General features: G+C 38.5%; 1 protein-coding gene across 1 annotated transcript in view; it reads right to left on the bottom strand.

Annotated features, from left to right (window-relative positions):
- The window catches only part of FRMPD4 (FERM and PDZ domain containing 4), an 83,529-nt gene that overhangs the window by 15,694 nt on the left and 54,399 nt on the right, over positions 1 to 13,436 (bottom strand). The window contains exons 6-10 of the mRNA XM_088144459.1: positions 13,117 to 13,224; positions 11,017 to 11,148; positions 6,775 to 6,894; positions 6,139 to 6,275; positions 12 to 138 (exon numbers count right to left, since the gene is read on the bottom strand). Of these exons, the coding sequence (XP_088000585.1) occupies positions 12 to 138; positions 6,139 to 6,275; positions 6,775 to 6,894; positions 11,017 to 11,148; positions 13,117 to 13,224 (624 nt within the window). The remainder of the gene's footprint in view (positions 1 to 11; positions 139 to 6,138; positions 6,276 to 6,774; positions 6,895 to 11,016; positions 11,149 to 13,116; positions 13,225 to 13,436) is intronic.

Raw genomic sequence — 13,436 nt, forward strand, 5'->3', positions numbered from 1 at the left:
AAATGTATTACCTTTTTACCTGGAGGAACTAGATTTTGATTTGCTTTGACAAGGTGTGAAAGTGCTTTCTTTATGTTCTTTTCTTTCATGCTCTGCAGTACAGCAGATGGAATAAAAGTCTCCAGTCCCCATTCTTTTCTGCAATTTAAAACATATCTTTAATTCACATTTCTATGAGAATTATCTATGTTAATTAGAATCCAAGAAATCTGAGAGAACAGTTATATGGTCAAGCCCATTTGTTGTAAATGTGGGTTGTTTATCTGTTCATGCTGGAAAAATTGTCACAGAACAATAAAATGTAGAGAGTTCTCTTTTTTATATATATATTTTAAAAAGCTATTCTTCTAGATTTGTAGTTTATTCTAGTCACAACTCACGGCTGTATCTATGAATGCATGGAAGCTAATTGTTAATATATGCCTGAAGACATGGAGATGGCATTAATAAGAGCCAGAATAGTTCAGGGGCTAAGATGTTGGATTAAGGCCCAGGTCCACTTCCAACCATGGAAGCTAACTGGGTGATATAACCAGTCATTATCTCACAACCCAACTATAGGATAGTAGTTGTAGAAAAAAAGGAGTATGATGCATTCTGTGTTGAACTCCTAGAGAAAATGTAGGATATAAATCTAACAAATAAATAAAATATGGACAAGCAATCAAAGCAGAATTGCAGATGAGGGCACAACCGCAATCTGTAGAAAGCAAAAAAAAAAAGGGGGGGGGATTATAAGAAGATTCTCCAACAATTTCTTTGCCTCTAAACAATACCATATTGTATGATGGTACACATAATTGGTTGTCATTTATCCATCCAACCAAAGCAATTAAATGGCTGGGAGAAAAAAAAAATTAGTTATAATTCCCAAATGGTCTGTTCTGTTTGACCAATAGTATGAGCATCCTGTATGAAATCGTGTACTCTATGCGTGTAACCTTCTGCACTTCAGTGGAAGCAGGAAGTACATTAGCACACATGTCATGACAACACATAGCTTTACAGATGCTGCATCAGATTATAGTCTGCAAAAGGATCTCAACCTCTCCTTATGTCAGATTCTCTATAATTTAGTTTTACTGAGGAAATATACATACTGGAAAACCTCAATTTAACAGACTGTTTGGAGGTAAGAATGTTAAACCCAATATTAAATCCAAAATGTACATTTATACATGGATAGAAGAAAGTATTTAGTCTTCTGGTTCTGTCAAGTTGGTGGGGATTATGTGATCTCCAAAAAACGGAGCCTAAAGTGCTCAGCTGAATTGCAAATGGAGGCTAGAGAAAGAGATGGATGTTTGGTGGAAGTGGCAGGAAAGAATATGAAGGGTATCCCTTCCTGTTAATATTCCACCTTCTTCCCATTACTGTGAGAATAGTTTAACCCCAGAGTGAGACTATCTAACAGCAGCCTTCATCCAAGGGTATTGATCTGCCTTCTTTTCTGTCACCCAGCTCTGCGTCAGAAGCCTCACAGACATAAGAAGATGACTGCTAAGAATGCAGTCTGCCCCTTTCCTTCTTGACTGAATCTTCCTGATGCTGCCAGAACCAACATTATAGCACAACACATCTCACTGACTATCGCTCCATTTTCCCAGCACTTTTCTACCAATCTTACTGTTGTGGTTGACAGGTTTCCTGCTGGGCTACCCATCCTGATCTTTCCAGTGCTTTCCCATGGCCACTAACTAAGATAAATTAATTTCAGAAAGTTCATGAAAAGAAAATAATTGTTACACGAACTATTGTTAGCTAGCTGCAACCCAGCCCCCATCACCTCATAATGCCAGTTTTCTGGAATGGTTCCTGACTTTCTGGAGCAGCTTTCTGTGATCACAGAAGGCTGCAGAGTGAATGAGAACATTTTTCTGATTTTCTTTAGATTATTTTATTAAACACTAAGTCAATCTTAAGACATGCCAGGCAAACAACTAGAGATTTGTGTGCACCTATGGGTTAGATCACTGTATCAGTGTGACAATGTTTTAAACTGAACAGTTTTTAACCTTGTATATGAAATTTTTAAAATGCTGCTTCCACCTTGTTTGAAGGACTTCCAGGGGAGGCATGGTGGACTGAACATGTCTTTGCAAAAGCAGAGCCGATGATCGTGGCAAAGACCAAAGAACTGGTGAGTAGATCAGTTCTTCGTAACCTCTCCATATAAGGAGAGGATGGGGAGATCACCCACATGTGCTCTGTATGGCTCCTCCTCATTGGGAGGACAGCGGTCTTCTGTGGGTTTGAATGCTGAGAGATGAAGGGATCAGCCATCACACTTGCAACCGTGGTGGAGCCTTTTAAAGGACACTAAGTTCACACGCCTTGCTTTCTAATCACTTTTGGAAATTGCCTATTAACCATCTTAAAGCTATTAGAGACCTTCAGAATGACAAGTTTGAAAAGTTGTCAGGTAAGTTTATCTTCAACTCTGAGTAAATTAAAAATTAATTACAAGCTTAAGAACTTAAAGAATTTGAAATAAACAGCAAAAAGCTAAATAAGATTTTGATCCAAGAAAGTTACAAACAGATTAAGGATCCAGTTAAATTTGGAATATTGACTTTTACTATAAGATTTTGAAATTAACTATAAAAAATAAACAGCCTTTTGTGAGAACCAGAGTTATTTTGACTATCTTGGTTCATAACAAAGATAAGCAACTTTAAGATTTTAGAAGCTGGACACTAGAGGGAACTAAAGATTCTAAGTAGAAGGAAAAAAATACAAGTCAACTTTTGTCAGTTAATTGGGACTTACAAAATGACACAACATATCATAACATTGGAAATATTAAAGGAGATCTTTGAGGAATGGAGCCAGAAATTAGTAGCTACAATCTCAACAGTGTCAGTAATGATATCTAATCCTATGGATAGATTATTAAAGATATCCAAAAGATGTCAGTGAGGAAATGACAAATGTAGAACAAATTTTATCTGACAAGCAGAGAAAGTACTGAAAGTGGAACTACAAATGACAGGCCAAGAGAATGATTTGGAAAAGGATGCATTATTGGATATACAAAAGAAACTGGCTGAAGTTTTAAAAATTAAAAGGGAAATACGAATGACAAACCAAGAGAATGACCTGGAAAATGTTTTCTTATTGGATATACAAAAGAGGCTTGTTAAATCCCATCACACACCCCAAGTCTTATGTGATAGGATAAAGAAACTGAAGAGAAATCAAATTCTACAACAATATTTGAAAGAACTAAAGATTAAGACTGTTAAGAGTAAAAGGATGGAATATAAAGTTGGTTTATTTGATCAAGTTCTGGCAACTCTTTATGGACTTTTTGCTGACACCAAGATTGAAATGTTGATATTTTATGGATTTGCTTATAAATAAGGGATGGGATATGGGATGAAGAGAGAGATATCTGTTTGTAACAGTATAGAGGGTAAAGAGTTACTAAATTTGTCTATGCTTGTTGAAAAAAGGTTGGAAGTCATACGCACACACACACACATACCAATCTGAGCACAGCCTGGATTGACTACAGGAAAGCCTACTACTCAATGCCACACACACGGATCTATGAATGCCTGGCGCTATACAAAGTCAACAGGACACTAAGGACTTTACTCAAGAACTCAATGGGACTGTGGAAGACAACACTAGAAGTCAACTCAAGACAGCTCGCACAAGTTGCCATTAAGTGCGGCATATACCAAGGTGATGCACTGTCCCTGCTGCTGTTCTGCGTAGGCTTAAACCCCCTCAGCCATATAATCACAAGAACTGGATATGGGTACAAGTTCAAGAGTGGAATCACCATCAGCCACCTCCTCTACATGGATGACATCAAGCTGTATGCTAGGAGTGAACAAGACATTGACTCACTGATCTACCTGACACCGATTTACAGTGAGGACATTGGGATGTCATTCAGACTGGAGAAGTGTGGCTGGATGATAGTAAAGAGAGGGAAGGTAGTTAAGACCGATGGGGTGGAACTACCAGTGGGCCACATAGCAGACATAGAGACCAGCTACAAGTACCTTGGTATCCCACAGTCACATGGGAACCACAATGAGGAGGCAAGGAAGACAGCAACATCCAAGTATCACCAAAGGATAAGACAGATCCTGAACAGCCAGCTCAATGGGAAGAACAAGATCCATGCCATCAACACATATGCCCTGCCAGTCATCAGATACCCTGCTGGTATAGTGAGCTGGCCAAAGGAGGATATGGAGGCTGCTGATGTGAAGACTCGGAAGCTCCTCACAATGTACAGAGATTTCCACCCCAAGTCCAACACCCAGAGATTGTACACCAGACGCAAAGAGGGTGAGTGTGATGGACTAGAATGGTGGAAGGGGAGTAAAGAATGTGCTTTCATCTCCAGAGGAGCGAGGAAGAGATAAGCGGAGGAGACTGGCACCTCCCTAAGAAATTCCATCGGTGTGAACTGACTGAGCCTGGGAACTGGTTTTGATTGATGTCGGGCCTAGCCCAAGGAACTCCAGGAGACCATGCAGAATCAATCCAGCAAGGTTTATTAGCTACAACCCATTAACAAGAATCTTCCCAGAATGAAAACCAGTTCCTAGGCTCAGTCAGTTCACACTGATGGAATTTCTTAGGGAGGTGCCAGTCTCCTCCGCTTATCTCTTCCTCGCTCCTCTGGAGATGAGAGTACATTCTTTACTCCCCTTCCACCATTCCAGTCTATCACAGTGAGTGGGGTCTGATGAGTGTTGCAGGTTGTGCAAAGAGGCCTCAGAGACAGTCCAACACATAGTTGCAGGGTGTAAGATGCAGGCAGGAACAGCATATACTGAATAGCACAACCAAGTAGCTGGCATTGTGTACAGGACCTTCTGCACAGTGTATGGGCTAGACCCTCCCAAGTCCAGATGGGAGATTCCATAGAAGGTCATGGAGAATAACAGGGCTAAGATCCTGTGGGACTTCCAGATGGACAGGCAGGTACTGGCCAATCAACCAGACACTGTGGTAGCAGACAAGGACCAGAAGACAGCAGTGGTGATAGATGTAGCAGTGCCAAGTGACAGCAACATCAGAAATAAGGAGTATGAGAAGCTGGAGAAGTACCAGGGCCTGAAGGAAGAACTAGAGAGGACGTGGAAAGTAAAGGCCAGTGGTCCAAGTGGTGGTAGGAACACTCAGGGCTGTGACTCCCAAGCTGGGAGAGTGGCCCCAACAGATCCCAGGAACAACATCAAAGCTCTCTGTCCAAAAGAGTGCAGTACTAGGAACAGCTAAGATACTGCACAGAACCGTCAAACTCCCAGGCCTCTGGTAGAGGACCCGAGATTGAGCAAGACACATACCGCCCGTAGGGAGGAGAGGGGAATTTATTTTATTTATTTATCATATTCTTTCTTTCCTTTTCTCTTCTTTCTTTTTCTTTTTTCTTGCACTTTTTATTCTTTATTACTATTCTTTTTTCTTTCTTTAAGTTTGGTTTGTGTTAGTTTTTACTATTGTAATCAAACTCCTTAATCAAAATTCTATACAAAGAAAGCAATATTGTTTCAAGAGTCAGTCAGCACATAATGGCATCCAAATGGATGCTAGTTAAAATAATCTGTGTTCAGAAGGTTTTTTCCCCCTGTATTACTGATGTAGTATCTTACCTGTCCTGTTATATGGAATCTCTGTACTACATATTAACTCTTTTTCATTCTACTACCAGAAATAGGAATTGACTACTGTAATGAATGAATAAGGCCTTCTTGGCCTGGTACTGAGGAATGGTGCTTTTACTAGCATTATATGTAGACTGGCCTTCAGCTCTCCAAAGATTTTTTATTTAGATCACTTAATTTATTGCTTTAATTTATTGTGAATTATTTAGGAACCAGAGGACAACAACATTGTTTCAACAGCACAGGTAAATTAGACAGGAAATAGGAAATAGGAAATGATGTTGGTGAGGAAGTTCCAGTGATATAATTTAGGTTGATTTGACAACCATCTCCAAGTATAAAACATGGGTTAACTTTAATTACTCAAATTCTCTATTAACATTAAGGCAGAGTTTTTTTTTCAAATAAAGTCCTTAAGTTTTACTGGTCATTTACATTGGAATTCATTTGTCACTTCATATAATTCTAATACTCACATGTTATGAAACTTGCATTCTATACTTACTCAATGTATTTCAGAGAGATTTTTTGAGTGTGTTTTGTGGTCACTGTTGCAATATACATTTGTAATGCAGCCAATCTCAATGCAATATCATATTTTAGCTCAGGTCCAAACCTCTCCTGAACCACATCATTACAGCTCTGTCAAGAAACCAGCAGAGGGAGTATCAAGCTTAAACATCTCTTTTAAATACTGCATTATGACTCTCTCTTCTCCAAAAGGCAAGCTCATAATTTACAGGAACTATGACTGCCAGATGAACCATCCATAAATAACTAGAGATAAAAAAAGGACAAACATTGGTATATCAAGTTTATTAAGTTGGTGTTACCAGAATAACACTTTTATTTTATTGTTTAAGAGCAACCTATCCCAACCCAGTACCTTTCAGATTCATTAGAACTATAAACCCCAGAAAATGTAGATTAAAAAAAAGCAACAGTAAATCTAGCTCTTCTGTATTTCAAAATCATCAGCAGTGATCCTGAAATCCCTTGTATTGTTTTTATTGATATTCCCACTGTAATCAAAATATTTAAAAATAATTTCATTTTAACTGTGAAGAAGCTTAGTAAAAAAGAACCATTGCAAGTAACTCTATGGACATTTCATCATGCTGTGTTCAACTCTGTAACATACCTGTACATAGAGATATTCAAAGGCAACCACATCCCGCCGTAAAAGATCAATAGGATCCTTTGGGACAAAACTGATTCTGAACAGACATCTCATTTTATGGGAGCTTGGTCTCTGGGTCACCTAGAAAAACAAAATACTTACGTTACAATTCAGAGGAATCTGACTTGGTATTCTTTCTAAAATAAACCATGAATCTTGAGATGACTGAAGGGAAATTTGAATGAAGAGATTAACCCCAAAACGTATGCAAAATAAACCATGAATTTTCTGTCTTTCTCCATATCATTTTATAGTCAGTATAAGTATAGTCAAGGAAATGTTAATCACAGCGTATTTAAAAATGCTTAGACAATTCTAAGAAAAAGGATCTCAACATCAGGGTCAGATGTCTACAGTATAAAATGGATGACAAAGGAACCAAAATAATGTTTCTTTGAGCTTGGAAATGCTGTGAAAATGACTGAGTACCCATTCTCAATATCAGATATGCGTTTAAATGTACAGATATTCCCTTTAAGCATCTTATGAAAAAGGTAGAAAGACCTGCTCTATCTTGTCCAACATTACTGACAATACCTTCAGGGAAAAAAGGAAAACAGTGCTCTTCCCAGGACTTCCTAAGCAAAAGGACTTCAACTTGACAAATTTGATTCTGCCATCAGTTTAGAAATTTTAAGTGTCCAGGGATTTACTATTTGATCCTGCTGCAGCCTCAGTTATAGTTCCTGCTCTTCGCAGTAGGAGAAAGGGACTAATTGCCACCCCTGTGAGCCTTCTAACCATTGTGAATAACAGGAAGAATGAAGTGGAAATCTAAGCTTTGAAACATAGCAGAATCAAATCCTTCCCTTCCCTATCTTGCTACTTCTCCTTGCCTGACTTGTAAATTAGTAACCCATGAGATAGCAGAAGATTTTTTTTAGAGACCCACTGCAAGCCTGGGGTCTGCCCTTGAACAGTTCAACATCCCAGGGCATTTAAAGAATACAATGTGAGAATTCAGATAACCTGCCTCTCAGCAGCAATATTATTCACGTATTTATTTATTGCAATAATGTATACAGCATACTGCCCCATCCAATTGTTTCTGGGTGGTTATTTGTGCTCAGTGAGATTTTATTTATTAATTTAAAACATCTGTACCTTGTCCTTCTATAGATCAACTTTCCCCAATCTGGCGTCCTACACATATGTTGAGACAACAATTCCTTTGACAATATTGGAATTTTAGTAATGGCCTTTAATCCCCAGGGGACTCCGCTATCTGCTGAGCAGCTCACAGCAGTGTTTTTGCAGCACCAGCAGCAGGTAGGTGTACAGGTTACCAATTTGCAGAATGTAATCTTTGTCTGCAGCTTCATTTATCAAAATAGATGGTTTGTGGTTTCCAGAATAAGACATCAGGTTTTGTTTAAAGAGATTCAGGACAACTAGAGATGTACACAAAATGAAAAAAAAATGTTTTGTTTTGAACTTGGAACAAGCTACTCCATTCTAGAGGCTCTACCAGATTGGGTCAGCCACAATTTGACAGAAACAAGGCCCAGACTGACAAGGTCCTGAGTTTTGGATGAAAGAAAATCTGGACAGTGTGAATAAAGTAGAGCTGTTGTGTGTCTCCTCCTCTCCTGCTCCTCCTACCATACCCAATGTTCCACCCACATCTAATCTTCCCAGCACCTGACTTTCGTCCCTAACTTTAACCCTCAACTGACATTACTGCTATCACCCATGTCTCAGCAGAGCACCCGCTTGCCCACATGTGCTTGAATTTCCCAATATCCCTCTCCATGCAAAAAAAAAACAACCCTTAAGAATTATTCTGAGTTAGAAGAATTATGATGAAAGAGAAGATGGCCAGCAGGGAGGTAGATGGACTCAGTTACAGTGGTGATAGGAACACCATTGGAAGACCTGAAAGACCCGGCTAGGGACAGATCTTCATGGAAAAAATCTATCTAAGTGGTCACTAGGAGATGACAATGACTTGATGGTATATAATCAATCAATCAATCAATCAATCAATCAGAAGAATTCTGCAAAGAAGAATGGGGAAAAATGCAAAAGCAAGAATAGGAAAGCTTTTAGCTAGCTACAGGAAACATTTGGAATCTGTAACTTCTGACAAAGGAGCTGTTACAAAATACCGAATGGAAGGGTATCCATATTTCTGTCTTGACATATTCACAATTTGTCTTATATTCAGTTATTAAACAACTACACGGAAACAATGTATGCATTCAAATTTGAAGAAAGGTATTGAGTTTAATTTTCCACATACAGAAGTTATGTCAGCTTCTGTTCCCTTAGGAAGAGGTGCTTCAACTTTTGCATACAGTTGCCTGTGTACAAAGATTTATCTTTCCTGGTAGTCATACAGTATCCCACTTACAGGTAGCCCTCAACTTATGACCATTCGTTCAGCAACCATTCCAAGTTATGACAGTGCTGAACAAAGGGACTTAATGACCCATGCCTGAAGTTATGGCTGCTGCAGGCCCCCCGCAGTCATGTGATCAAAATTTGAGTGCTTGGCAGCCCACCTAAAGTTACAACTGCAGGTACGTTTCAACTCCCCCACCCACCTATCTCCCCCCCATCTATGCTCTTTTGGCCCCCTGCTGCCTTGTGCTCCAGGGGCTGGGCTTCACGTTTCTTTCTTTCTTTTTCCTGCAGTTTGAAGCCCAGCCCCATCCAGGAATTTTTTGCCCATGGGCTTTTTGGTGGCCACAGCTCAGGGGCTGCTTTTGGCTTTTCCCCACCCCCCTCAGCACAAAACTCAGCCCCAGCCTGGCCCAGCAGCCAGGCCAGGCACGCCTCATCAGCAGTGGAGCAAGAAGACAGCAAAAGTCAGCTGGGGCGGTGGAGTGCAGGGCAGCAGGGGTCTTGGAATGCAGGGTGGGGAAGGTGACAGTGGCTGGGACTGGGATGGAGCAGCTGCAGCTTCCTGGGGTACGGCAAGCAGCCCCAAAGCCATGCAGTTCTGGGACTTGCCACCCCACAAGGCAGGGTGCAGGGCAGCCAAAAGGGCAGAGATGGTGGGGAGATAGGCAGATGGAGGGAATTGGAGACAGTCCCTTTCTTACTGAGGCTTGGGGCTGGAAGGGACCAAGCCTAGAATGGCTTGCTTGGGGTGGGTACTTGTTTAACGACCTTTGATTCTCAGTTAATTACAGCAACTGGGACTGCAGGGATTGCGGATGGTAAGCGATGCGGTAACGTGACATCTCAATTTACAACCGCATCACTCAGGGAAATTCCAGTCCCAATTGTGGTTGTAAGTTAAGGACTATCTGTATTTTGAAATACTGTATACTTGCCTCTATTTTTGAGGGAAAGATATGCTATTTTTCTAATGGTGTGTGTGTTTTGGTCTATGTATGCCAAATTCTAACATTTTAGTTCACTTAGAGACAGTCAGATTCGGTATTTCATTTTATTGGAGTTTATATGCTGCTCAAATCCAATAGGACTAAGAGGCTTACTTTCCCTTCTACAATACAAGGATTAAAATGCAATGGCATAATAAAATGAAACAATTAGGCAAAATAGTAAAAAGGAAAAAAAGTGCTACAGAAGAAACTAAAGACCACTGTGAACAAAATATGCAACCACAGGCCAGGGTTGAGGGTCTAACCTATCCTATATCCCCTTCTAGGGCTTTCTTTAAAAGCCCAAAACGTAACTGGATGGGAGCTAGACCTGATATTTATGCATGGAAGATATTTCACATGAATGATGCATTCATACAACTTGGTCACAATATAGCTGAAACCTTGCAAGACGATCAAGTGCATCTCCATTCAAAAGAAACTTCTAATATGTTCATTAAGGGACACATTAGATCCATTGCCTACTAGAACAATCCCATATTCACTTTATTCCAAGGCTGGAAAACTGTCAGCAGAATGACCACCATGTCCAATGCAGTTTGTAGAACCTTCATCAAATACTGCTGTTGGGCTTTTTTCTTCTATTGAGAATATTTCTACTTATAGGATTATCCATAAGCAACTTTCATTATATTCTTGCTTAATATAAATTCTGCCTTTCATAAGACATTTAACTAGAACAGTTCTAGAAATAATATCAATAACAATACTATAGTCTAACAATTGCATATTGCCCTTCAATAAATGTGGCTTTTTAAGTTGTAGTTGGTTAAAAAAAATGACCTTTGAAATATTGAAGGTCAATGTGCAACTCCTTATTATACATAGTGAATTGAATTATTAAACAAACCTGAGTTAGTGTCTCTTGTTCATGGAGCAAGAGAAGTTTGGTTCCAGACCCATCTGTCTTCTGCTCCAGCATCAGAGAAAAATGTTCAATACACTTAATTGAGAGTTTCTCTTGAAGGGTTAAGATGACATCCTTTATGACACAATATTAAAATAAAAAAAGCAGAAATGAGATAAAAATATAGATCTAGAATGTATCATTTTGCACTGAAATTCTCCATTGAGTACAAACAACCACTATGTGTGAACTGTTAATTTTCCATAGGAAAGCCATATGTTTAATTTTTTTTAAAGCCATCTCTACATATTCTTCATCTCTACTGTGGCAATGCTACAGATAAATATGCAGACTTCTGTTGAGTTCAACATGGCTTACTTTCCAATAAATATAGGACAGCAGCCTTAGGTTTCAACAATCACTGGAACAGAAATTTCACTGAAGTTCTGAGCAGATGTGCATCTGATTTACTTTATGGTTCATCAAAAATATTGGGATTTCAACTCATTCCATCTAACATTTTCTATAATTTGCAGACCAAATCTTATGTGTATCTGCTCAGAAACACCACCCAATAAGTTCAAGGTTCAAAACTGTAGTACAATTCTATGTATACTATGTGTACTGTTTCACTTAATTTCATTGGTTATATCCAGGTAAGTTACTGGGAGTGACATTGATCATTAATATTAAGTGTTATTTTCTCTATTTCAAATATATGTTTCAAATATATGCTGTTTAGTTTCTTCCCCCCTCTACTCTCTGTTTGGAGACTGAGAGTTGCATTTCCCATATACTCAAAATAAAAGAGGTCATTCTCTAAGACATGGAAATACCACTATTCTATGTTTTTTGCTCCAATGTCCTCATAAATCCACTTTACCACAACAAATAGGAAGAAAAGGGGAAAAAAAGGCCCTACACTCCAAAAAGTAGCAGCACTCTACTGACTTTATTGCATTGTACTGGGTTTAGCAGGTTACCTAAACTGTGCTTCAGTATGTTATATCCCATTGATGAAATAAAGATTTTGTAAAGTAGAAGCCAAACTGTATATTCTGTATTTTAATTCACAGTGGCAATCAAGAATAGAAACGTACTGAAAACTCTTAATCCTGCAGACCTGGCCCTTAGCTTCAGCACTGGGAATTGGACTTTATCTGTGAATCCAAGATCATTTGGACAGAGGATGCTTTTATATAGGAAAAAGATGAATTAAAGGCCTCTGCAATCTAACCTAAAGCCAGGTAATTCCAGAGCTGTTGCCTAAATGGAGAAGTTTGAAAAATAGCCCAGAATGACACTGTCATTGGATAGATGCAGTCACCAGGAGTCAAATTAAACTTCAAGATGGATATCTTTTATTACAACTGTTCATCAGTGCTCCCTCCATGTCCCTATACTTTGTACATGATACCACCAAAGTGAAAGTTTTGTGAAATGTGTGATAAAACATTGAACTGCATAATAAACAATGACAAATTCAAAGAGCAGTGCAGATTGCACCATCTTCTCTGGCAATATATAGTATATAATGTGAGAAATTTATATAGTAGATAATGTGGGAAATTGCAGACTGGATACATATTTGTGTGGTCTTTTCACATTATTAAATATGCATTTCCATTTCATCATGTTGTTTACACAATGGAAGATAAGTGAAAGAATCAATGAACAAAGATAAAAAAACACAATTGGTGTGTGTGTGTGTGTACGCACATACATACATACATATATATTTCATTCAGCCAGCACACTGGCAAGCCATACTGACCTTTGGCAGCATCTCAGAAGTTCTTACAGAGGCCTACATAATTTTCAATTAAGCTGCAGTCATTAAAATGATCCCTATTACTGAATTATGAATGCTACATTAGATTTTATGGGCATGAAAACAACTCAAATCTTAGGTCTTTAATTCACATTCCACAAAGTTGGAACCCTGTAATACAGGTTTGGATTTTATACATGGGAGTTTTATTGTAAACATTTAAGTTGATTTTTCTTATTAAAAAAAAATTATAGAGACTTTACATAGTTCTGGTTTTTTTAAAAAGTAGCAGTAGTAACAATATGTTAATATTTCTGAGAAAAAGAGCTTACCTTTATAGAAGTACTGCAATCAAAGCGAAAAGATTTGGTTTGCCCATTTTCAAGATATACTTTCAGAACATTTGGCATAAAAAGAAGTGAATTATCTTTAACTGTTTCCTGTTAAAACAATAGAATTATCATATTGTAAATCTTAAAAATTAGTCTAAATCTCCTAGGAAAACCTAGAAAACTAATATGAAGCAACAAAAATCTTACGTACATTGAACCTTAAATATATTGAATCCTACAAAACAAATAATTCTTTCTGTTTTAATCTTAATATTGAGCTGTTATCTCCACATAAAGGCTTAGCTTACAAGCTATCCTTC

This window comes from Python bivittatus, unplaced genomic scaffold, assembly GCF_059951505.1.
Source record: "Python bivittatus isolate LINGU-HERP-01145 unplaced genomic scaffold, Pbiv_v1 ctg000350_np1212, whole genome shotgun sequence".
Lineage (NCBI taxonomy): Eukaryota > Metazoa > Chordata > Lepidosauria > Squamata > Pythonidae > Python > Python bivittatus.